At 42.7% G+C, this 27,279-nt stretch overlaps 1 protein-coding gene across 1 annotated transcript; it reads left to right on the top strand.

Moving 5' to 3' along the window:
• The first annotated feature begins 10,234 nt into the window (after nucleotides 1-10,234).
• On the top strand, nucleotides 10,235-25,541 carry IL12B (interleukin 12B). The gene is made up of 8 exons (XM_037041945.1): nucleotides 10,235-11,666; nucleotides 15,310-15,397; nucleotides 18,538-18,816; nucleotides 19,387-19,504; nucleotides 21,173-21,390; nucleotides 22,387-22,544; nucleotides 23,879-24,010; nucleotides 24,578-25,541. Exons 2-7 carry the CDS (start codon nucleotides 15,310-15,312, stop codon nucleotides 24,008-24,010), a joined length of 993 nt encoding a protein of 330 aa, XP_036897840.1. The 5' UTR covers nucleotides 10,235-11,666; the 3' UTR covers nucleotides 24,578-25,541.
• Nucleotides 25,542-27,279: the final 1,738 nt, after the last annotated feature.

The raw sequence follows: 27,279 nt of genomic DNA, 5'->3' as shown, positions 1-27,279 counted from the left end.
TCTAACCTTTGGCATTTTAATTATGATGCATCTTGGTGTGGTACTTTTTGGGTCCAACTTGTTTGGGGTTCTCTGTGCTTCCTGGACTTGTACATCTATTCCTTTCACCAAATGAGGATAGTTTTCTTTCATTATTTTTCAAATAAGTTTTCGATTTCTTGCTCTTCCTCTTCTCCTTCTGGCATTCCTATGATATAGATGTTGGCCTGTTTGGAAGTGTCCCAGAGTCTTCTTACACTCTCCTCATTTTCTTTGAATTCTTGTTTCTTCTTTCTGTTATGGCTGAATGTTTATTTCTTCCTTATGTTTGAAATTATTGATTTGAATCCTGGCTTTCTTCCCCTTACTCTCGGTTCCCTGTAGATTTTTCTTTACTTCACTTAGTGTAACCTTCATTTTTTCCCTTACGTTGTTGCCGTACTCAATAAGCTCTTTGTGCATCCTGATCACCAGCGTTTTGAACTCTGCATCTGATAGGCTGGCTATCTCCATTTCATTTAGTTCTTTTTCTGGGGTTTTGTTCTCTTCTTTCATTTTGGCCATATTTCTTTGTCTCCTCGGTTTGGCAGCCTCTGTTTCTGTGTATTTACAGCTGCATTGACTCACTGTGAAAGGAACCTGTAAATTGTGTAGGGTGGAGACTTAGGTAATTGACAGGGTAGGGCAACCCACTTCACCGCTTTGTGGCTCTGTGTGGGAGGAGGGTTTGGAGAGGGGACTGTGCCACTGCCTGGCTTATGGGGGGTTGCCCTGCACTTGCCCCATGTCAGTCACTTCACCCAGTCCCCGTGTGTGACTCTTGCCCTGGTTTTGAATCCCAAAATTGGTGGTTTTTTGGTACATTTTAAGACTCTGCAGGCTCTTTAAGTGAAGTTCTCTGAAAATACAGCAGTTTCTTCTACCACCCCAACTCCGCTGGTTTTTATAGCCAGAAGTTATGGGGACTTATCTTCCCAGCATTGGAGCTCTGGGGTGTGCAATCTTGCCTGGGGCTGGGATCGCTCGTTCCCAAGGTATCCCTCAGGATTTTTATCCACCACACATGGATGTGGGGCCGCCTGTGCCTGTTCCACCTCTCCATGCCATACCGTGCCTCCTTGCCTCTCCACCCTGTCTCCATATCTCCACCCTTCCTACCTGTCTGGATGAATGTGGCTTCTCAAAAATCCTTGGTTGCCGGACTTCCATACTGTTCAATTTTCTGATAGTTCTGGGTGTTGTTTTGAGATTTAGTTATAATTCCGTTTTGTAATCACACAAGGTGAAGCGTGTCTACCTATGCCTCCATCTTGACTGGAAGTCTGCCCTAGTATTCTGATGTCTCCAGTGCCACCCAGAATCATATATATGGCATTCTTCACTTCTTCACCTTTCTATCCCTGCAAGTTTAGCATAATAGGAGCCTTCACATCAAGCCTTGGCCCCAACAAGTTGCAATGGAACAATGAGAGAACCTAAATAAACACATATTCAGTTCAAATACAATAATTCCAAGTGGGTACAGCAGAAAATGAGATATGAACATCCGAAACCACAAATGAGGACTATTCATGTGGTAGTTTCATGACTAAAAGATTTCACACAAAATCTCAGAGATTTCCTGACCTTTCAGAAATAAGCACTGAGCAATTTTTAAAATAATTTATTAACTAACAGCACCAATTTTGTGCCCAACATTACTCTAAAGACTGACTTAGAAGAGAAAGAAAAAATTATCATATTGTTTCAAAGAGACTTACAATCTATGTATGCAGTATCTCCTTCAATCTTCACAACTGCCCTTTCTGGTAGGTATTGGGGGAAAAAATCATCCTCATTTTAACATTTAAACATTCCTCGTTTTAAGGAAATTGCAATGCAGAAGATTGAGCACCTTTCACAATGCGATCTAAACAATAAATGCTGGAGTTAGTATTTAAGCATCTAGGCTCTTGGAGTCTATCCTGTTTAACTACGCCCTACATTCCACCATAAAAGGTAACATGGGTTTACTTTAAATGTAATACACAGTGAAGAAAAGCTGCTCCAGTTCAGGTCATCCAAATTGGAAAGGATATATCACTGTTTCTCATCCCACCCCCACCCACCAACAGAGCCACTGGAACTACTCTCCATGTGGCACCACCACAAATGTCAGTGGATCCAGGAGGGAACTCAAATGGCTACACCTTGCAAAGAGAACTTGGACATTCACCGTGATGACTACAAGTGTAAAAATTCCCAAGGCTAAGATTTCCCCCAAGGAGTATCTCTCTCTGGTCATAACCAAGAGAAAAGAAGAGAGCCTAAGCTGACCTAAGAGCTCTTCCTCATTCAAAGTGTATTTTTTCATGACTAAAGTGTTGACCAATAAGGATACATACTACCTCTAAGTGATACTGTGTGATCTCTGGCTGAGTTCCTGAATCGATCCATCATAAGGATGACATAAGGATATCTCCCAATTGCCATGAGAACTAGTTTCAGTTCTAGTTCTGAAACTAGTTCTCATGGCGATTGTCTCAACCAGCCTGGAAAATTTGCATACACGATGTCATACAGAGAGAGAAAGTTACACTGCCTTAAAGCCAACTGGTTCTGTAGACTACTGTTCTTTTCAGGAAACATGATATATTGCATTAAAGTCCTGGAGGGTTTCAAACACAAGCCTGCTCACTAATCCTCACACTTCCTCTCACTCACTGAGAATGGCATCCAGCTAAGGAAACAAATGAGAGCAACCAAAGGAAAGTGCTGGTGGAGCTGAGTATTGAATTCCTTCCCTGCATGTTCTATAATTGCCTTTTGGCAGGATTTCCTGATTACAAAGGCAACGCCCCATAGCTGAACTGCAGGTTCTGACAATAACCGGCCAACCCTTCAGAATCTCAAGGTTCATTTCTTCATCTGGGGCCCCCAAATCACTATTGCACATCGCGTACTCATTTCCTCTTTGTACAATAGCATGTGCTTTCACTCTATTGCTGAATATCTGTATGCGCTTATCATCCTTTCCGTCCTCTCCTCTATCCTAAGTCGCCAGTCTGGGTTAGTACGCTTTGGATCATCCATACTGATTTATGGGCAAATAGAATATATAATTTTCCAAAAGAATGGCAGCTTTCCTTCCTGGAATCCTCACACAAAATGTAATTATGTGCTCAAATATGGCTTTGGAAAAGGTTTTAGTAGCAAAGGAATATCTCAGTTCCACAGTCTGAAACCAATATGTTTAGTTCTGTGGTCCCCAAACTGTATACAATGTTACCCAAGGGTACCTTGTAAATTCACAGAAGTGCTGTGAAATATTAAAATTCTCCAGGGAAACATAGGATACTCAACGTCTGTTGAATAGTGCACCAACTCAGTGTTGTTCATAGTGTCAAATTAGATCATGCCACATTCTTTTCAATGATGGCATATCCTTGTAAAGCCGTATTTTCAGCAGTTACTGTGATAAAAAGCAAAACACATCAGTTTGGGACAGGAAGTGAAGGTAGTAGTGTCCACACCGATTTCAAACGCCGAGGACTTGTACAGTGCCCAAAAGGTGCACACATCCCATTAGCAACTGAATAATTTATAAACATGATAAAACACTTTTTTTTCCATTTGTGTGTATCATTTTTTCAAATGCCTACTAAAAAGTTGTTAGGGCATAAAGACTTATTAAGTTGCTGTATCCAATTGCTTAATAAATGGAATTGTTAGATATTCATTCTGGCCTAAAGGTGCCATGAAAAAAACTCAGTAAGGAACTTAGGGCTCAGTAAACTGAGATAGTTTTGAGTGTCTGGTCTAGTCAGTACTGTTTTACAGTTCCCAAGGACCTTGTTTGTGTCTGATCTTATTGCAAAGCATTCTTGGGTCTTGTTTGGGTATCCTGGCTGTTTTTCCACCTGTCAGTGCTAAAAGTGCCCACAGCATGGGACCTTTCTAACCACAGTGCCTGCTTTAGCCTCGCTGGGCATCTCTGGCCTCCTTTTAGTTCTGCAATACACATCAAGCCCTTTCCCATCATGGGGACCTCTTGCTTGCTTTCCTCCAATCTAGTTTCAAGTCCTATCTTAAATGTCATTAGAAAGGTCTCTTCTGGTCTACTGTGTAGCTTGGTCTCTGATATTCTGTGTCTCACTCCTTTTATTTCCTTAATAGTATTTTTCCTCTGCATATAAATATATATCTCCATGGGGCCAGAGTCTCTGTCTGTTCTCCTCACAGCTGCACGCATACAATTTAGCAAGAGGCCTAGTACATACTTGTCGCTCAATAAATGTCAAATAAATGATGTCTGTTTAAGTCACGCAAAGGTATTTTGACTGTGGCCTTGTCAAGCCCAAAGCATTCAGAAGGCTTTTCTGGCAAACAGCCCTTCAGATAGAAATGTGGGCCAACTGCATCACTAGCCCTGGGCAGATGTGGTCAAGGGTGGTGTGTGGGAGCATGAATGCCAACTCTGCTGGCCCCTGGCTAGCAGACCTTGGGCAACATAGTCATTCTGTGTCTACCCCCAGCGTCTTTGCTTGTACAGGGCTGTAGCAAGGACTAACTGTAAAGCTCTTGAATGATGTCTGAAAGAAATACGCAATCTATATAAAAGTTAGCTGCTACTCTAAGGACAGTATTCAGGGACTCCCCATTAATGCTCATAGATCATTTTCAGGGGAAGTTTCTGCCTCAGAAACAGTCTTGTTTGTTAGAAAATACATGGATCACTGCCAATAGCGACAACTGAGCAATGAATACCAATTTCTGCTGGTGTTACTGGCTCGACTCATAACTGGAACCCAAAAGAATCAGAATGGAACTTTGATTACTCAACAGGATGATAGAAATGGAGAGCATTTGCTGAATTGTTGCCTATTTGTCTAGACTTGGCTGATACCACAGCCCCAAGCTCATGGCTGACTGTGTTTGCTTGATCCCCCAGCCCACTGCTTGCCAGACCTTCACATGTTCAACACTTAAAAGTAAGTCCAGTGCACCCTGGTGTCTGTCCAGTGGTGTGTGTGGAGCTCACAGCTATAGAAGCGAAATGCCCTGTCACTCCCCTCTTTGTAGTGGGAGGAAACCTGAGTGCTGTCTTCATCCACTCAAACTGCATTTCCTGAGCCTTCTGCCCCCCACCACTCCCCACCTGTCTCTCTCCCATGTGGAGGCGTGGTTGTCCTCCCCGAGAGCTATCTGCACCTGCTGTTTCACAGGTACCCAGAAAGCCACTTGTGCCTTTGGCCTCCTACAGAAGGCTAGGTAAGGACAATACCTTTCCTGCTACTCCGAGTGGCCTCAATTTATAAACACAACATAGGGTGGTAATGCATGACAGTGGCACTGATGGACTCAGTCACATGATATGTCAATCCTAGCTTCTCTACTTACCAGTCACATTTTCTATGGCAAGTTAACTTTACTGCTATGAGCCTCTGTTTCCTCATTTGCAAAGTGGGCAAGACAGTTTCTACCACAGTTTTGCTGTGAGTACTAGATGAGAAAAGCCAAGCCTTTGATTACCCCTGGGAACTGTGATGATGTCACTGATGGGAAAAGAGTTCCTCCTATACTACCATACGACCTGGCATGAAGTAGCAGCTCAGGAAATATCTGGACAAATGAAAAGTAATCAATTTAAAAAACAACCACGTAAAGACAAATAATTGTCAAATAATTGCTCTGTTATATGACTTAATAATTGTGCATGTAGGGGGATCAGAGACTCACTTCACAACCAACCACATTCACTTTATTATATCATTTAATTTTAATAACAGTTACCGTCTATCGATCCACCTGCAAGGCAAAACGTACTTGGTCCTATGTTCACCCCTGAGGTAGATCCTATCAGGAGCCCCACCTCCCTCAGATGAGGACACTGAGGCTCAGAGAGCTTCACAGAGTATTCTCCCCAAGATCATCCAGACAGTAGAACAGAGCTGAGACCCAACACAAGACTGTCCAACTCCAGGATGTTTGCTCTGGTGCTTCCAGGTACCACTGAGGATGCTGCTGTTCCTTTTAGCTAAATTTCTCAGGCCTCCCAAATATACGCAGTGGCACTGCATCATCATTGGTGCTTACACCCTAAACACAGTAATGCCTGAGGAGTAAATTCATTTGGTTACTAATCACCCGCTCCCTTGCTACATGTTTGTCTTGGCATCATTTAACTTCCGTGCCTTGTCAAGTCTTCCCAGCCTGAGCGAAATCTAATGGGGGCGGTGCCCATGTCTTAGGATTCTATCTGCCAAGGTCTAAAGGAACATTTTTCACCAAGTCAAAAAAAATGAAATTAAGTTTTCTCTATTTGGTTGTTACACATCTGAGTAAAAAGGCTGGAGGGTCATTAGCAAATCTGCAGGGTGAGTTTAGGGCAGCCTGACTTGGATATTGGTGTAAACAACTTTCATGCCAGAGAATCTGGGAGGCACCTCAGGAAAATAGACACACTGAATAACTTTTATACTATTCGTTATATGTTAACCAGAGGCATGAGTTATTTTTTATATGTACCATCAAAAATAAAGACAGACAGACAAATAGATAGACAGACAGACAGACAGACAGACAAGAATTTTAAGCCAAAAATTACAGAGAAAATGAAAGGGCATGAGACCTGCATCAATAGTTATTTTCTAGAGCAAATTTCTACAGTGAGATACAATAAAAGCCTGGATGAATATAAATCCTTATGAATAAAGAAAGGAATGTAGCCTCAAATGTAAGTACCAAACCAACAGTCACAATAGAAGATGCTCCAATTCACAGGCCCTGATTTTGGGTTAAGCTATTTCTTGCCTAGAGAATTATGTGCTACTGCAAGAGGAATATGCTTTATTGAATGTGGTTTAACAATTCATTCTACAAATGGGGTGGCCAGTTGATATGCAATAATTGTTTGTTGGTTAAGTTGATGTGGAAGGGACCATGAGACAGTAGATGGTAGCCCCACATGCCTGCCCTCTCTACCTGGTCCCGCCTTGCCTTGTTCTGTCAGTCTCTGCTGACAGCAAGACTAGACCAAATGTTTCCACACCTTTCCAGCATAAACATTTAAACACCTAAGCAATTCTATAGCCTAGGACACACCCACTTCCTTCTGGTCACCCACACACCCTTCCTTTTCACTAGGATTAACATAAATTGCATTTAGAGAGGAAGAGAAAAAGATTTCCATATGCAAATGAAAAATCAGTATCAAAGTGGAAGATTTGTCTTACTCTGCAATCCATCCAGCCCAAGCCAAAGATGCTCACTTGGATGATGAACTTCAGCAGTGACTGCCTCTGACATGCCCTGTGTTCTTAGCATGGCCCCAGGATGGAAGGATGACAGAGTGTAAAAATACAACTAGTCACTGTTGAAGAGGAGGAGGTTGGTGAAGACATATTAGTCCCTTGAAAAATAAAAGTGACTGTAGGGATCTTTTACAAAGGACTAAAATAAAAACTATATACTCAAAGGACACCTGAAAAATTTAATGAGATCACTTCAGGTAGTCCTCTGCCTCCTGGAAACACACTTAGGACAAATGCTTTTCCATCTCCACTCATAAAGTACTGCACTTCACCAGTGACTTGGTAACTTTCGTTCCAAGAAGAGGTTATAATCCAGGAGCATCAATTATATCTGAAATATGAGTCATGGTCTAACCTATGACTGTCTGGTTCCAGAATGTAAATTCCTAACCCCTAAAATTCTGTCTTTTCTGTGTACTTTATTCATCTCTTTTTTCAATAATATTTTTTCATTTAGAAAAGTAATGCAAGTTCATTATAGACATTTTGGAAAATTTAGGAAATCACAGAAAAGAAAACGAAAATCATCTACAATGACACCCCTCAGATATACACCGTTAACGTTTGTCTATAGAACTTGCAGGGTTTTTCCCACTGTTAGAAAACACATCTCTGAGATGGCACATGGGAGCCCCTAAGCCAGAAGTATCCCTGCAAAAACGACAGACCGTTTGTGCCCTCATCGTCCACACATTTGCCACACTTCTTCAATTCATTGGCAGCACTCACCACTTCGGCCCATCTAACAGACACACAGCCCATGACTACCTACCCATCTCCATCTGGGGTCCTGGAGTACCCATAGCTGGAGTGCCCATTCCTCTGGGATCCTGGCCTTCCCCACAGCTCAAGGGCAAACCTAACTCATCTAACACTTTCATTGCAAGCTCATTCTCCATCTCAGTGATCAGTTTATGGGAGACCAGGGAGACTTTAGAAGACTATGGAGCTTTGGGATCAAGTCTTTGCTTCTAAGAGCAACACACAAGAAAAGTGGTCTTTTATTATACTGTGTGAATTGATGCCTGGAATTGTGAAGCCATTTTGAGAGCTTGAGAGAAGCTAGCTGGAGAACAAAGCCTGATTGATTGTGACAGAATATTCCAGATGACCTCTAGCAAGACACAGAAAGCCACTCGGCACAAAACAGATTTGCAGAAGAACCTATATAGTACAATTTCATTTATTTAGCTAGATAAATATAAGTACATAGAGAAGGGTTGAGAGCAGGCTGAAATGTTGGCAGAAGTGACCTGTGGATAGTATGGGAATCAGGGCTTCATCTTTTTATTCTACATATAGTTGTATTGTTTGATGTTGTTGCAATGGTATTCATGTGCATATTGCTTGTATACTTTTTTAAACATTTCTACTTTATAGACTATACGTGGCTTCTCCTTTATTTGAAACATGTACTAGAACCTCAGAACATTCTTTAAAAAAAGATTTTGTGGTCAAAAAATCCTTCAACTTATTTTCAGTTTCTAGGGGGATCCACTCCATCTTACAGCTCAGCAAACCTGATCTTTGTCAGCATACCTTCCTTTCCCACATGAAGAGACACAGGGAGACCCCCAGCTTTGGTTCAGTCTGCATGGGGTCAGGATCTGGATTGTGAAGTGGAGCCAAGTGATTAAGCTCTTCTGTGAAGTCATGGCAATGGGTATTAATGGACATTGCCAGAGTGCTGGCCAGCCTTGTGGGGTTCCAGTGATCAGTAAGGCATAGGATGTATCTCCAGGCAATGAAGCACAAAAAATAGTAAAAATAAACAAACCTATGATCAGATACTATTATTTATCCCATTTTACAGATTTGGGAACTGAGGTTTAGAGAAGTCAAATAACTTACCGAGCAGTGCTTGAATCCAGGTCACTAACTGCAGATCCCACACTCTTAAACACCTACTATGTCTGTGGTGTCAGTGAACAGTGGTAGCCCCACACTTTTCTATAGGACTGGCCTGCAGCTGCAATCTGAGTGAAAAGTAGGGCCAGGGGATTACCTTGAAGCTTCTTTTGCATAATTGGCACACTATTTTTACTTAGATTTTATGTTCCAAATCAATTTTTTAAATTTTGAAGATGCTTTTATGAGCACATTCATAAAATGTTTTTTGTCTTATTTTATGGATATGTTTGTATTTACCCAGGGAGGGGGGGGTCGCTGTTACAGAAGGGCTCATCTACAGTGGTACTACAGTGGTACTGCAAACTTACTGTACATGAATTAAACTACTTCATGTCAATTCCATATTTAGTTTTCTGTTCAGTAATCTATGATGATTTGGGGGAAAGCGAAGACAGTTTTACAGAAAGAACCCCTCCCTAAGTTGATACATATTTTAGTAAGTGTAAATATCATAATAGAACCGACCCTTCAACAACATGGGTTTGAATTGTGCAAATCCACTTATATACGGATTTTTTTACAATAAATACAGTCAGCACTGGGAATCTGCTCTTTTCAATCCAAAACAATATTTTCCATCAGTGGTTGGGAAGCTTCATATGTGCAGGGACGACTATACCAAGGTTTGACACCATTTTCTATAAGGAACTGAAGCATCCATGAATCGTGATATTCACAGGGATTCTGGAACCAATCCCCAGAAAATACAGAAAACCAACCGTAGTTAAGTTTAGGGAAAGTCAAAAGTTACAGGACTGGGGGAGAAGGCATCAGCGCCACTAACCCGGTGTTTTTCAAAGGTCAACTGTAATAACAAAAAAAGCGAACAGTGGGAAGGCCCCTTCCCCATCACCCAGGCATGACTGTTTTAAAAAGTGCACGTGCACTCACACACACAAATGGTATAATACAACCAGCAAACAATGCCACCTACTTTGTTTACTTAATCATGTGTCTTGGATACAGGTTGTTTTGCTTTCTTGTGCAACCGTTTTACTTGAAGCCTAGGTGGCAAAATTTGGGGAAGCCAAGATGACAGAGGAGAAGGGAGAAGGCACTGGGAGCTGGAGGTAACATCTGGGCTCAAGCCAGGGCACAAGGTCTGATCACCAGTGAGACTGCCAGCTAAGCGCCCCGCACTCCCATGGTCAGTCAGGACAAAGAGAGGGAGGAAGTGTGAGACTGGGAAGCTCCGAAGCTCTCGCCTGGGTTTCCCATTCTCACCACCCCCACCTCATCCACCCCCGCCCCCCACACTGAGACTGAACAGAACGTTATCACGGGAATCTGCACCCACCTGAAACTCGCCCAGGCCCCAGGAACTTCCCCCGAGGCGGGGACTGGGGTCCTGGCGCTGGGATGAAGTTGCCTGATCCGGGTGAGTTCCCAGAGCTGATTCGCCGCTTGGACACCGCCTCACAGCGGCGCCCTCTGACGGCGGTTCTGGGTACGGCCCGTGTCTGTCGGCCTGCTCTTGGTGTTCCTGATGGTGTAAAGACAATCTTACACCCCTCTTGGCAGTGTTAAATTCCGCGAGGAACTTCTACATAATTCAGCTAATTTTGTGGATATGCATAGAGCTCCTGGAGCCATAGATCTTTGTGCAAATGAGTGTGAAGGTGTACTCTAGGTTCCTAAGGGGGTGTATCAAGTGTGCCAGGTATGGGCTGGCTCTCTGCCTACCTGTGGGTATTTCACTTTCTGCTCCTGTCTGTATGAGCGAGTATGTCGGCTGTGTCTCTTCACACATTTCAGTCTTATTATTAATACACACATTTTTATCATCTCCTCGGGGCTGTGTCTATGTGAATGTGCTGGGGTGAATGTATGCATGCACATGTGTGTGTGGTACATGGAGCCACAATGTGTGGTAATTGTATATCCCTGAAATCCAGATGTTAAAGGAAAAATGTGCGGGAGCATGCTCCAGATATACTAAGCTCTTTGCCCCTCCTCTCATCCTCTTACTTCAAGAAAACCACAGACTTTGTTTTGGGGCCCTCTAGCATAAAATTGCTCCATCTTGACCTGAACTCCAGCCTCCTGCGTGACCTCATCCTCCTTTGTGCCCAATCCTCTGCCTTCCTTCTTCTCTAATCGGGGGAGCCCAGGGAAGTTGCCTACTGCTTGCTGTCTCTAGGCACCTTGGCTATGATGTCAAGCCAGAGAAGACAGCATCCTATCTCCTTCATTTTCCCCCACCCAAAAGTCACTTCCTCTTAGTTCATTACCTGGCATTTTGATGTTGTGTTCCTTCAGCATTATTAATACACACAGGGAAAAAAAAAGGAACTTGTTGAAATTCCCCCAGAAGGTTTTGAGAGTTGTGTTCAGTGTTGCAACTTAGAACAGTTTCTAGTTTAAGTTTCCATCAGAAAGCTTGGTAAGAGCAGGGTATATAAGCTCCAGTAGCAGCAGCAGCAGCAGAAGAGGAGAAACAAGGGTTTCAGATCCAGTGAACTCTGCGTCTCGGCCACAATCAAGGTAAGCACTTCCCTGGCCCCTGCCAGCCCCCCCCACAGGCCCGCACCATTGCCTGCTACCCCTGTGTCTGGCACTGTGGATGGGTAGATTCCTGGAAGCATTCCCAGTGACTCACCTGCTGGGACACTTTGGGGCCTCAGGTATAATTTATTAATTTAGAAAGTCAACTAATAATAATTGTCTACCAAGGTCTGTGCACTAATGCACATTTTATAGAAAAGTTTTATCTTGTTAAAAAGTGGTATGTATATAAATGTGTTCCTCAATATCAATGCCCATCAATCAATGTATTGTACAAAGTTAGAGTGTTGCTTGTCCTAGTATGGTAAACTTTTTTAAAGCATTTCATTCATTAAGTAATAATGAATCAATAATTGAATAAATAATATTTATTCAATAAATAACTGAATTCATACTTTTACCTCATAATTTATGTTACATAGCATACATGCTCCCATATTTGGGATGAGCCTATTAGTCAGTTGTGACAATCAATCAGATTGATAGCTAAGGTATCAGTTCAAAATGAAAAGCAGTTGCTATATTTAAATCTACTTTTTGAAGACCTTTAAAATCTGTCAGAAGAAAAAACAGTAATCTTTCCTGTACTGGTATCTTATACTTGCCCAAGTATATTGTGTGCAACAATTTTGGGTTAAAAATAATAATGATATGAAAAAAATTTTTAAATAATAATGATTAGGTTAAAATATCATTTTTAACAAAGAAATTACCAAACCCTAGCTGATTTCCCACTTTTTTCAAATATGGAATTTCAAGATGTTAGAAAGTGGCCTTTTAGAGTTTATTTTCCTGGGACCTGAAATTTTATGATTTCTGTACAATTTGTTGCTTTTTCTAATAATTCATGAAATCCCTATATGCTAAAGTCTGGGATACAGTATGAAAAAAGACAGACATGATCCCTAACATCAAAAAGCTCAGTGTGACAGGGAAGTAACTATACATTAAATAAGCAAGTATGTAATTGTAGAAAGTGCTATGAAATGGGGGGTGGGGCTCCGTGAGAGCAAATGGTCAGGAGTCCTAACTCATCTGGGCACCACCTGGACACTCTATGTGAATTATGTGGCTCACTCCTCACCACTACAGAACACCCATTTCACAGACTCAGAGTATGAGGCTTCACAAGTAGCCTACCCAGAGTCACAGAACTAACTAGTGGCAGAGCTAGATGCCACTGCAGGGCCTGCCTGGCTTAGACCCAGGGTCCTTTGCAAGTGCTATGCCTTGTGTGACTGTGTCTTTTTATTTTTAAATAATAATTCTCTCTTCTAATTAAAAAGTAATAAAGGAGAATTTGAGAAAGAGGTGCCCAAGTGTTCCTGTTCTGCCCACGTTTGGCACCGGCACAAGGGAGCCCTAACATATCAAAGGCCCTGGATTCCCTGCATCCTTCATTCAAGGTTTCAAGAGTTTAGAAAACCTATGAAATGACATGAAAAGAAAATGAACCCTCGAGTCTCTCAAACTTGGCATGCTGTGGGAGGCAGCCCCTTGCTATCAGCTGGTCTAGGGAACCATGGGGTAACTACACGTTGGCCCCCTTTCCGTTTCCCCTGGGTTCCACCCCCTGCCAGTGGTCTGTGGTTTAAAATGGAGGTGATAACCAAAATGAAAGTTGTTTCTTAGAACAGGCATCAGATCTCTTTCCATCTTAAAGTGCCATTCACCTGAAATTCTCGAATGTATCTGAGGTACAGGGAGGAAGTGCTGGGCACATAATAGAAAGGAAAACCCCAGCTTCAAGAGAGTATTCAAGGAGATGCCAGGAATCTCTGTCGTTTCCCTCCCCAGAGTGCTGAAATCTGGGTTTTACAGGCCTGTGTGATTGCAATACATCTATGACATTTCCCTACAGCCAGGCACAACTTTTTGTCTCTGCTTTATGTATGAAACAAAGAGATGCCAACTTCCTTTTCTCTTCCTTCCCCTAACCTCTTATTGGTTATCTCCCATAACATATCATCTCACTGAAGTTTCCCTTTGAGATGGGTATTGTATCCATTTTATGTATGAGGAAACTGAGGTGCAGAGAGTAATTTGACCAGCATCATGCAACTAGTGAGTGGTGGGAGCAAAACTGAAGCCCGTAGCTGCTTGACTCCAAGCCTATGAATGTACTAACTGATGCTCTGTGGCAATTCAAGCTTTGCTACAGTCACAGCTTGGACTAAACAGGCAGACGCCCCCTGAAAGCTCCCCGCTGCAGTGACAAGAGCACTGGCAGCGCATGGGAAGGCCCGCCCTCCAGCCCCATCTCAGCCTCTGTGACCTATGGGAATAGAGTGCATGGCAAGGTTTCCCTAGGATCAGTGGCAGTCCTGACACAGCCATGACTTGTCAGTGTTCAGTCACATCAAACATGAGATGCTCATTTTCTAAGGTATTTGGCTGGAAATTTTGAGTCTTGTTCTTCATATGATTTAGACAGTGGTTTCTGAAACTATGTTGCTGCAGACCATGGGTGATGTCCAAGACCGATGGAGGTGTTTCAGCCTGAAACTAAATAATAATCATCTCTATCTAATTCACAGGGTATGGAGGGGTAATTTTCACAGTCTGAAGAGTTTCATAAATCCTGGGTACTAATCCAGATTGAGTTTCAATATAAGACAGTGCCTGATTTAGTAGAAAATTATGCATTTCATCTATTCATGGTGAACATGTCACTATGTTACAGTCTTCTCCCGTGGAACATCTTGATTTTCAGGGGCCCAGGAACCTGAACATGGGTTAAACAGTGGTTCAAAGGGTGGTCCCTGGACCAGCAACATCAGCTTTGCCTGGAAATGTTTTAGGAATGCAGAGTCTCAGGTCCCAACCCCAGAACTGGTGAATCGGACTCTCTGGGGGGTGGGACTAAGCAATTAATGTTTTAACCAGTCTTCCCAGTTATGCTGACTTACACTCAAATTGAGAACCACTTGGTTACATTATGTGGGAGGGAAGTTTGGTGCAATTACAGTCCAAACAAGGACTGTAGGACTAAATCCTGACAAGGACTGGTGACCAGGTCATTGGCAGACGTTGAAAGACTGCCTCTCTATTGCCTTCCCTCCCCGGCCCAAGTCCTTTAGCCCTGGTGTCACCGCACACACTGCCTTGTGCTGCAGTTAAGTAGCTTATCGCTCCAACCAGAGGGTAGGCATTTAACACCCCGACTTAATAAATATTTGTTGAATGAAAGCATTTGCTTCTAAAAGGCATGATCCAGGTAAACACTTTTTTTTCTTCCAAACTCTCTAGCTCAGTGCCCTTTACATAGTAAGTACCAAGTAAATAGCTGCTAAACGTTGATCCAGACAAGTTCTTTCTCTGATCCTTAGGCTTCTCATCTTACAAATAAGAGGATTATACCAGAAGGCTGGCTTTAGATCTCTTTCAGCCTCACCCAGTCTATTCTCTGTTTGGAGATGTGCTTACCCAGAGACTGGCATGAGGGTTCCTATAATTCACTTAGTATTAACCTGACGGTGTAGAGAAGGAAGTAGAAAATGAACATTAAAGACAATGTCCACAGAATGTGAATATGGTTTCTAATGGTAACTGAATAGTGATTGACAGTCTCTTTCCTCTTCTTCTCTCTCTTTCCCTCTTTCTCTTCCTCTGCCTCCTACAGATGCATCAGCCGCAGTTGGTCCTCTCCTGTTTGTCCCTGGTTTTCCTGGCATCTCCTCTCCTGGCCATATGGGAACTGGAGAAAAATGGTAACTAGACTCCCTATTCTCCAATAGGCCAGATCTAAGCCAGAACTCTCAGGCAGCCCCTGGGGGTGGGGGTGGGAGATCAGACTGAAATGGGCAACCATGCTTTGGGGCTTCCTATCCAAAGTGATGACTCTAGGAAAACACGGGCCATGTGCCCTTTTTTCACTGGTGAAGGTGTTTGGCTTTCACATTAGATGGCAAAGAAGCAGCTTTCTGTGGACTGTGGTGAGAAAAGAGAGAGGGGCTTTGCCAGTGTTACTAAAACCAACTGTGTAATACAATTAAAATCCCAAAGTGAAGGATTTGAAAAGTTCAGCGATAGTGACTGTGCTCTATCATTTCCCACTCCGCCACATGACACCGCCTCCTCAGGTGGCACCTAGACAACATACCTCTGACCATGCACTTCGGGGAAAGTATAGCATTTAAACTCATGTTGACTTGGGTTCAAAGGCTGGTTCTGGCATATATTATGTGATTTTGAGGAGGGTCACCTCTGGGCCTGAGTTTCCTCAACTATAAACTAGGGATTACAAAGCGATGCATTCTCCGTAGATTATTAATGTACTAACTGGTTGTTAATTGTTTCTGAGAGATCCTCAGATGTTTCTTATTGAAGCCAACATAATAATGTTGACAATACTGTCTTTAATTGTATCATAATAATACTTAATATTTATTTGTACACAGTATCTCATTTAATTCTCACAGCACCCACCTGTTTGTACCCCATTTTATAGATGTTGAAAATACAGGCTACAGAGATTAGGCAACTTGCCCACTTTCGCATACCTGGTAAGGGTGGAATGGGGACTTGATCTCAATTATGTCTTTCTTCAAAGCCTGTGCACTTAAGTGTCTGAAGAAAATTTTAAAAGAAGGATATGAAGTAACTGTTTCCTATATCCTCAGAGAACTAAGGAAAAAAATAAGCATAAATTAAAAATGAAGACTTTTCAGCTGGTGATCTTAAATAATCACTTGATAGGAGAGTACAAAAAGAAACTTTGAACTATTCCTCTATTTTTAATAATTTCAGGAAATCAATAATCCAGCCTTCCTCCCCTCTGCCCCAGGAGGGTTGCCTCCCTGGGGAAGAGCAAAGGTCTGATGATTACACCAAATCCCTTCCAACCACGGGACTTTAAGCGAGCTCAGGAACCTTGCCTCTTGCAGAGTTAACCTTTAGTTACTTCTAATTTGGTATAGCACAGAAATTCCTGAAAGTCAGTGTGAGAAGCCCTGGGAGGGCTTGTGACTATGGAGACAAGGTGAGATGAAGCCAAGCACTGCGTTCTAGATGCTCCTCACCCGGCTCCCTGTTGAAGCTGTTTTCACCTGCTCTCGAGCAAGGGTGCACCAGGGCTTCTGAGTCTTAGTTATGACAGAAAATAGCCATGCTGCTCAGTGGCCAGTGGAACAGAGAAAAGCTAGAGAAAGCCGAAAGTGCCGCGTGGGTTCATGCCACATAGCTGACCATGTCCAAAGAGTTGGGCCACAGATGCTTTTTACCTCCTGTCTTTGTTATTCATTCAAAAGTTGTAAATTCCTTTGATGTAAAATGAGAACTTTATATTCCACAATGCTTTACATTTGGACACTAATAACAAGAGCCACCAGTTAAAGAGCATTTAAAGGCACCATGTTAAACTCTTATAGAACAAGCCTGTATAATCCACATCTTAACCTTCTGAAGCAAGTACTAATATTTTGCTCATTTTAAAGACAATGATGCCAAAGCTTAGAGTAACTGAAGGCCTTGCCCAAAGCCACAAACCAGTGTAAGAGATGGAGCTGACTCTAAACCGAGACATATGTGACTCCAGGCTCTTAATCTGAGGGACCCTCACAGCAAACATCAAAACCATGTGGAGAGCAAGAAAAAAACAGATCACTGAGCCCATCCCATAGTTCTTGGTTCAGCAACTGAGAATCTGCATTTCTAAGAGATTCCCAGGTGATGCTGCTTATGGTGGTCTGATGATCATGGTTTGAGAACTGCCACATTGATTCTATTTAATTAATAACCGATGCATGAGTGAGGCTTTGATGTGAAGCCCTGTTTGAAATATTATGTACTAAGCCATTCTTCAAGTATCATTTTAGATGCTGGCATTAGATACCCAATACAAAGCCAAGGAGACAGACAGTCTGAGATACAGCTCTCGTGCTTCTAATGTGATGTAACCTTGCTTAGCCTCATGGTCTCAGTACTCGCCTCCATAAAATGGGAAGACTAAGACCTACTGCTTCATAAGAGTGGGAAACAGCTTTTACAAAACTACAGAGACAATAAAAATTTCCATTGGTGAGTTTCATGTAGTAGAAAGGAAATCCTAAAATCCCCATAGGAAGTGGTAAGACAGTTTCGCTGTGTAGGTGCCTGACCCTTTGGTCTGTGAATAACAATAACAACTAATGCTGAGTTTACTGAGGAAGGCACTGTGCTAAATGTTTTTTATGCCTTTTTTTTTCATTTAATTCTCACAGTCAAACTTATGATGTAATCCTCCAGCCAGGCAGTGGGGATAGGGTCTCATTCCTGGTCAATCTTTCTTGACATTCTGTGCCCTGACTTAGTCCCTATGAGACTGAAATTGTGCTGGAAGTGTCTTACCTCCATCAGGCCTTCAGCAAAGACTCTTATGCAGTTTGCATTTTCCAGTGTATCAAGGCCTTCTTCACACGCCAGCTAATCACATGTTGATTACTAACAGCAGCCTGCCATTTAACGAATCAATGGCATCTATAAAGCTCTTATTTTGAGGGAGAGAGAAGGAGAGGGAGAGAAACATCGATGTGAGAGGGAAACATTGATGGGTTGCCTCTCATATAAACCCTGACCAGGGACAGAACCTGAAACCCAGGCATGTGCCGACAAGGAGTTGAACCAGTGACCTTTCACTTTGTGGGAAAAAGGCCAAGGGAGCCATGCTGGTCAGGGATTTATGAAACTCTGAGTCTCTCTCCCATAACTTTGAGCCCATGTGGGGCCCAGTACCAGGAGGTCATTTCAGCAAGCATTTGCTGCTATAAGCCAGGCTGTGCTTCAGTAAAGCGGATGCCCAGGGAGTTCAAAGTACACAGTCTCAGAGTGTATGGAGCTTATAGCACTGCTCTCCACCCTCTGTGCTCCCCAGTTTATGTTGTAGAACTGGACTGGTATCCTGATGCCCCTGGAGAAACAGTGGTCCTCACCTGCGGCGATACCCCTGAAGACGACGGCATCACCTGGAGCTCGGACCAGAGCCCTGATGTCTTAGGCTCTGGCAAGAACTTGACCGTCCAAGTCAAAGAGTTTGGAAATGCTGGCCAGTACATGTGTCACAAGAGAGGCAAGGTTCTCAGCCGCTCTCTCCTTCTGCTTCACAAAAGCGAAGATGGAATTTGGTCCACTGATATTTTAAAGGACCAGAAAGGTAATCCCACTTCCCTTGGACAGTGTCAGTTTTTTCTTTTTCTCCATAAGAAATACAAAAATTAAAAATCTTAAGACACGACCAGTGTAGCTAATGAAGTAAGTAATCAAGTTCCTTACTGAAACCACTCAGAACCTACAACTTCCTTTGCTTTGGTTTTCCTTTGCTAGACACCTCGGGTTATCAACCATCAAAATCTCATGTTGAGAGAGTTTCATGGTGAGTCTGGATGCTTTTACTGAGGTTCTCGTTAAGTCACGGTGATATCATTGAGAGAGTAATGAAAGTTAACCAACGTACACAGTGTATGATTCAGTACTGGGTTGACAGCCTTGAGAAAAACTAATACCCCTTCGGTATATTAGATGTATAGTATGCTCTGCAGAGTCAGCTACCTACTGAGACACCCCCAGTCCTCGCTGAACTGCCTGCCAGGGAACAGCATCCTTTTCCATGGAATTTAGTGGAAGATCTTCACTTTTGCAGCACTTGGTGGCCTGTGTTAATCACAATCAAAATCTTTCTTTTAAAAACCTCCAAATGTTAAATTGTTTTTCTTTTTGATTCCAGAACCCAAAAATAAGACCTTTCTAAAATGTGAAGCAAAGAATTATTCTGGACATTTCACCTGCTGGTGGCTGACGGCAATCAGTACTGATTTGAAATTCAGCGTGAAAAGCAGCAGGGGGTAAGTGAAACCACTCTGGTTTCTTGGTGTTTTGCTAGAACTACTATTTCATTAAGAAAACAAAGGTGACCTAGCAATGGCCTTTCAGTTAATGCTAAGGAAGAAAACCGAGTCAAACCCACATTTTTTCAATGCCCACCCCCCTGCCTAAGGTGGGGACAGGACATGGAGATTTAAGCTGACTGCCTGAACAAATGTACGCATTACAACAGGGTATTATCAGGGCCTGGGCACAGCCTCAGCTGTGTTTGAACCCACTCATCCAAACTGCCTGGCGATGCTTCATTAGGGCTCATAGCACCTCAGGGAGGGATGAAAGGATAAATCAAAGCTACAAATGATTTTGCCAACATAATACAATAAGCTACAATCTTTTGCCAAAGTTGCACCTTGAATCAAAAATAGAAACAAAAGGCCTAGGACACACATGCACTGAAAGCCCTGAGGCCTCTAGGAATTTTCCCAGGGCCACTTCAACAACTTCTGCTAACACCTCTCACCTCAAGTTCACTCTCTGCCCAGAACACTTGGACTGTCCCTGAGAAATCAAGTCCTGTGCTACAGAACCTATGTTAGCCCCTCTAACGTGTGACCTCACTCATCATCTAAGTTCCCAAACAGTGTAGGAGATGGAGTCAACCTGGGTGATCGTCCTGGCATGGCCTCTATTCACCTGAGGAACCTCTGGGGCCTCACTTTTCTCTCTAGAATGAAAATGCTTACTAAAGAAATGCTTATTATACAAGTGCAGAAAGACAAAGAGGCAAACATTCACTGGGATGTTTCTGGCAATCAGCAGGGGAAAGGTCAAATACAGTGTGGTCCATTGCACTCTGCGGCTCAATGTGCTATCTTCAAAATAACTCTGCATATGGTCTGTCATGGAGCACTCCCCATAATACGTTCAGACGGGGAAAAGATGGTTACAAAAACATATAGTATATATAAATCACATCCATTTCATAAAAATAAAATCTGTGTTTACACAGACAAAAATATGTACATATGCATAGAAATGTGAACATATAATTGCTTTGAATATTCATAGAAAAAGTTCTGTTGGAATAGAAGATATAAATATTTCTATTCAACCCGTTTTAACCCTAATCCCACTCCCCAAATATAAATATCACTTTTATATTATATATAATATATATAAACATGATATAAATACTATATTTATATTATATGTGATCTATTATAATATATAGCATATACTCACATATAATTATATATAAATATAAATACATATTTGCATATATGAATAATGTTTATATCTGGGGAATGAGAGTAGAGTAAAAAGGGGGACTGGGATTAAAAGAGGCACACAGGTTTCCTTTATATACATCTCTTTAACTTTTTATAATTAGCATGTATGGTTTTGTAATTAAAATGGGAAAATGCAGTAAAAATTTTAATAAGGAGATGTAACCAGAGGCTCTGGATGTAAAATCTTCCAGATTCATTTTGGCCAGGAGCACCTAAGTGCAGGGTTGTTTCTAGACATTTGCACTGCCCCCAAACATTGTTCTCAGGGTGCAGGAGGGCAGTTTCTTACCGCCTGGGAGGAAATCAAACTAGTCAGAGAAACTGTGACCTCAGACCATTACAACCGCTAGGAACTCGCCCACAACATGTAACACAGGATATGTCTGTCTGTGATTTCAGTTCCTCTGACCCCCGAGGAGTGACCTGTGGAGCAGCAACACTCTCGGCAGAGAAGGTCCGAGTGGACCACAGGGAGTATAGGAAGTACACGGTGGAGTGCCAGGAGGGCAGTGCCTGCCCAGCTGCCGAGGAGAGGCTGCCCATTGAGGTCGTGGTGGATGCTGTTCACAAGCTCAAGTATGAAAACTACACCAGCAGCTTCTTCATCAGGGACATCAGTGAGTTTGCTTGAATCTATGTGCTTCATAAAGAGAGATGGCATTCGTCACATGTTCACAATGCCCAAGTGCACTGGGGTAAGGGGTCATATACATTACCTGTTTTACTCTGCAACCCTTTCCCAAAGTACAATGTAAATTACTGTCATCTGCATTTCAAGGAAGAGGAAACTAAGTCTCAAAAAAAAATTAAACAACTTATCCCAGATCTCACTGCTAGCAACTCAGACCCAGATCTGCCCCTCAAGAAAAAGCAGGCTCTTGGCTAAACGTCTGCTCTGCTGCCCAGCTTCCATGGTGAATCCAAAGCAGCCTCTTCAGCATGATATTCCTATGCAGAACCATTCCTATGCTTCCCTACCAACTTCAATGACTCCAAGCCCATCTTTCGCTAGCATTTGAAGAGAATAAAACCCCCTCCAAAATGGACATCATTATTTTTAAATTGGCAGATGGAGACTTTTCATTTCCTTTACCATGGATCCATTGAAATACACAGTGAGGGAACCACAGACCTTGCTCTAGTGTTTGCAGAGACACTGCCCTTGGTGGGTTGGAGGAAGAGCACTAACTGGGAAATCTCTCACCTAATCTGCAGCAAGAGGCTCAGCTTGGTTCCAAGTCTGGTGCAAAGAGGAGGACTGAACAGAGAGGGTAGGGTGGTCCTTCCCCAATGGCTCAGATGTGAGAGTCCTGTCTCTAAGAAATTCCTTCTGAATACTATGGTGACTGGTTCCACAGCCAGGGTCCACCTGATTATGCAGAGAGGAGGATTCTAAGCTCCTCTCAGGTTCAGCCCTGAAGGATGCGGCTGCCTTCCACAGGCACCAGCGTGAGCACCAGCCACAGGAGAGCCTCATGTCTGCCAGCCAGGTTCTCAGGGAAGTTCAATACCTATCTTATGCACTCACAACTGGTCAAAGGTGCAAGTGGGCCAGAACTACCTTGCTCCAAAGCCCCGCTAGAAAAATAATGGGTGTTTATCTTCTCCCACAGTCAAACCAGACCCACCCAAGAACCTGCAGGTGAAACCATTAAAGAATTCCCGACAGGTGGAAGTCAGCTGGGAGTACCCTGATACCTGGAGCACCCCACATTCCTACTTCTCCCTGACATTTTCTCTTCAGGTTCAGGGCAAGAACAAGAGAGATAAGGTAACATGTGATTCAGGTGCCATGTATTGTATGGTCAGGTTTGTGCAGACCCAGTCAGGGAGGAGATGAATGATGATAACAGCTAGTGTTTACTTACTACCTTCTCTGTGCCTGAAACTATGCTAAGGGTTTTATACATTTATCTCAACTAGTCTTCACAGAACTCTACAAAGACACACAGTATTATTATTACAACTTCACTAATGACACCATGAAAGCTCAGAGAGGTTAAGTGACTTGCCCAAGGTCACACAGCTAGGATGTGACAGAACCAGGACACAAACTCAGACTGCCAGACACAAAGTCCATACACCTCCTATATGGCTGGCTGATCACTCATCCTCATACTCAGAATTGGCCCTGATATAGAAGAGCTAGACTTTAGGGACCAAAAATTATTATTTGGACTGAGTGAATATAATGGATGATAGAAGATTTAGGCTATGTCTTGCCCAAAATGTGTAACTCCCGGCTGTTCTCCACATTGTGAAGTCATTCTATTACAAAGAATGTTGGTATTTATGTAGGCTAGGATGATGACTTTACAGTTTTCCTGCCTTGGCATCAATAATCCCAAGGCCCCAGGGGCACTTTTATTGAGTTTTAGCCTCCTCGGACCCCAGTTTTAAAATCACTGGATAAAGTTCTTATTTAGCATAGTATTTAGCATCTGGTAGAAATTCAGTGGTTCAGTCACTCTCTGAGAATTTTTTTGTAGGAGCAAAGGTTATTCTGCAGTTAATTTCACTTAAATATTATTTAAAATCTTGATATCTTCCCTACTTAAAATCTGTATCATAAATAGGTAATATTTACTGAGTGCCTTCTATATGGTTAGAGATTTTTGCTATGAGTTTTAATCTATTTTAATTTTAAAACTCTGGAAGGTAGGCATTACTACTATCCCTCTTTCATAAGTGAGGAATCTGAGACACAGGAAGCCTAAAACATTTTCTTGTGGTCACACACTTAGTAAGTAGCAACACCTGGATTTGAACACGAGTTTGTCTGAATGTGGCATTTCTGAATATCCACAGGACAACTACAGCAAATCTGCCCCAGTTCCACCACCAATCTTGTACAAGAGTAAGGGCACAAGGGCCCTTCACACAAGGTGAAAGCTGGACCAATTTCACCATCACGGCCTGCAAAATACCTGCAGATAGAAAAACTGAATCTGTGTTTAGAGTTTCTGTCAGTAGATGGCGCAAGTTCTACACACTCCCCTGCAGTCCTGCAACCCTGGTGTGCTTGTTTTGGGAGATGGTGCTTTGCAGAAATGTGCCCAGCCTGCCTTGTGACTGTGTTACCAAAGATTTCTTGCTCCTTTGCAGAAAGATAGACCCTTCGTAGACAAAACCTCAGCCCACATCACATGCCACAAGGATGCCGTGATCCGCGTGCAAGCCCGAGACCGCTACTATAACTCACCCTGGAGTGAATGGGCATCTGTGCCCTGCAGTTAGGTGAGGAGGCCCAGTCCAGACCTGCACACTCAGTGACCCCAGGTTCAGGGAAATGGTGCGGGAGGATGGTGCAGGAGAGGAAAGAGGGAATGCCTGGCACACGTGCCAGAGTCAGAAACATACGTTTGTTCATTAACAGATACTTATTTGATGATCATATTGTTCCAGGCACTATGCTGGGCTCAGGGATACTGCAGTAAACAGAAAGCCATAGGTCCTGCCCTTCTAGAAGGAAATGCAAAGAAGAAAGAGAGACAGCCAAGAGTCAGAGCAAGGAGGATTGCAAGCTGTTTCCAGAAATTAGAACCTCATCCAAGGGGAGATGTTTGGGGGGCCATGAAGGGCTTTCAGCAAGGAAATGACATGATCAGACATTCTTTTAAGAAAGTTTTCAAGAGAGTCTCTAGTGAGCAAGGCACCAGCCAAATCCCAGGCCACATAAGGAAGGGTTGGACCTTTCTGACATGGAATCCCCATGGCTCAATTGCCCAGATAATGTGTCATGTGAAATATGAAGGGCCTGCTTCTACTTTCTAATCCTCATAAACTTGGGGCATTCTTTTTCAGATTCTACTCCCAGGATGAAAACTTGGAGGAAAAGAGGAAGATACGCAAAATTTTTTAAAGACACAATGCAACAGACCCAAAGAGATATTTTCTACCTAATTTGCTTTTTTTTAAAGGTCATAATGTCTTTGCTGTATTTTTTATATTTAAATGCTAACTGTCCCCTGAAACAATCAGATAATTTATTTATAGTTTCCAGCTAGCACATTGCAACTGTTATTTAAATATTTAATTTATGTATTTATTAATTTATTATGGTTATTTAACATTTTTGTGCCAAGATTTGTATGTTTCACCCTCTTGTGACCTGATCCATATGGAATGGGTCCTATTATGTATGCAAAATGTGAATTTATGTGTCATTTATACCGACAACTTCTCAATTGAGGCTACAAGTGCCTCCATTTTAGGACAACCAGTAAGAACACAATGTTCTGATGCCAGTGCCATAGTGTATTTGTGATGGATGGGAACACAAGAGATAATCAAATAGAGACAGGGAGACAGGCGCCCACTGGAGGCGGTCGTGGAAAGATGTTTATTCTCATGTCCATGAAGATTTATTTGAAGTGGTGTTGACAATTCAGGGCCGCCTGCACTTCTAAGCAGGTTTACTTTTTGGATGCCTGAATTTAGAAAGGGTTAAAATTTTTTTAAAAAAAGGTGAAATTCACCTTCAGCATCGGCAGCAATCCCTACCCCATCTGTCTGTGAGACGTGGAAGAGTGACACAGAGACATCACAAGCGTCTAGAAGGTAAAAAGATGTTATGAGTCAAGAGGAAGAACAAGTGTAGTGATGGCTAAGGTCATAAAATTGTCAGAAGTGCCACTTATTCCTGAATATCTATACAAGAAAAGCAGACAGATGCAAAGAAATGACCAAGAATCGCTCTTAATAGGTCAGTGTGAGTGAACCTGATAAGCAGATATGACCAAAAGTGCTGAACCATTAAGGTGCTACTTTTAAGTAATGAATGTGCTTTCTGTAAAGTGATTCCATTTGTTTTTATTTTTATATTCCAACTGTGAACTAATAAAAATGTAATTTTCCTTTGCCATAATATTCTGGGCTTTCTTAGCTGACTCGGGTATCCTGTCCCAACATTTACCAGGGCTGCAAATTTTTCCCCTACCAATGAAGAACTGCCCCTCCTTAAAGCAATTCCATTTGCATTTTTGCAGAGTTGCCCTTTCCCTTTATAGGATTCCCAGAGTCAGTGTCTTGCTGAGCTCAGGGACTATTCCTGCGATTCGACTGTGGGGAACTCTGCAAGGACACTGAATTGTGTCATGCCCTTTTTAGGGGTTGGATCCTTTTGCTCTTACTTTCTTCATCTCTTATCCTGGAACCACTCTCCAAGTTTCCCACGCATCGTGAAGTAAAACTTCAACCTGGTAAAGCCATGAGCCCCGCATCTCATAGGTCCCACTCATGCCCACTCCTGGCACAGCTTAAAAGACAGAGCTGAAAAGTTAACTTCTATACCAGTACACGCTAAAATATTTTGTATGTATGGTACCCTGGGGGGAACAAAGGAGAAGGATCAGTCTGACCTGGAATCACCTGGGAAGGCTCCATAGAGACGGCTCAGCGGGCAGGGGCTGCCTATTTTTTTCTGGTGCCTGCCATGGAAAGGGCAAGTGGTAGGATCAGCAAGAGTGGAGTCTACTGTCTGCTATCTCCAAAAGCCAGGTGTGCACATCTGGGCTTCCTTGCAATGCCAAAGTAGTTATTACAGGGATATCTGTTTACATTCCTTATTGTAAGTGTCCCCTGAAATCCTTATTATATTCTCCTCCCAGTCTAGAGGATGGTGGGAAGTTACTGTCATATTACTTAATCCAACAGTGAAAACATACCATGTTGTATTATAAGCCCACACTTAATAGCACGTGGCTAGTTAATAACCATCTGTCTCCTACTGGGTCTTTCACTAAGAGATATCAAAACACATTACTGGGGATGGAATGAACAATACTAATGAAAAAGAAAATGGTAATTAATCACATTTCATGAGCACTGGGACCAGGGGACCTTTCCCAAAACTGCCGGCCGGCCTGGAGCAGAGCTCAGATGTTCTGGCTCCTGCCAAGCCCAGTGCTTTCCTGACCTGCCTCTTAGCATTATGGTTAACTCTGGTATGCGCAATGGAGAATTTTTCTCTTAGAAAGATATTCTCCAGGATGGTCTTTTTTTATTGGGAATCTAGACACTACAAAACGTATCAAATGTCCTGGCAAAAGAGCTTAGAACTGGGAACCAGGAGACTGAGCTGTGCGGCTGGCCAGCCCTGCTATGTGACCCCATGACTTTCAGCAGGACTCTGGACACGCCTTACTGGCTGTCCAATCCGTATTCACCCCCAACTTCCTTCTGCCCTAATGCCTCTCTTCAGTTCTAAGGTTGGGAAGCTAAGAATCACTTTTTCCAGCTACCACTGCTGCCCAGCAAGGCCACAGACCCAGTTCTGGCCATTGAGATATAAGAAAATTCTGCTAGGGGTTTCCAGGTAAAAGACACAGTCATGGCTAACATCACCTTTTCCCTCCTCTTTCTCCCTTGAGCAGATAAAATTAAAGACTCAGAGAATACTTTGTACCCAGGGTGAACACCATCATGCTAAGACTGTAAAGACAGAAAGACTTGGAACTCCAGTGACATCAAGGAGCTAAACCAACCCCTGTAACTACCGACCCCAG

The sequence above is a fragment of the Sturnira hondurensis genome, unplaced genomic scaffold (genome assembly GCF_014824575.4).
Source record: "Sturnira hondurensis isolate 20B ecotype Veracruz unplaced genomic scaffold, ASM1482457v3 Scaffold0000022, whole genome shotgun sequence".
Lineage (NCBI taxonomy): Eukaryota > Metazoa > Chordata > Mammalia > Chiroptera > Phyllostomidae > Sturnira > Sturnira hondurensis.
Note: the sequence above shows the minus strand (reverse complement) of the source record. Positions and strands in the feature narration are given on the sequence as shown.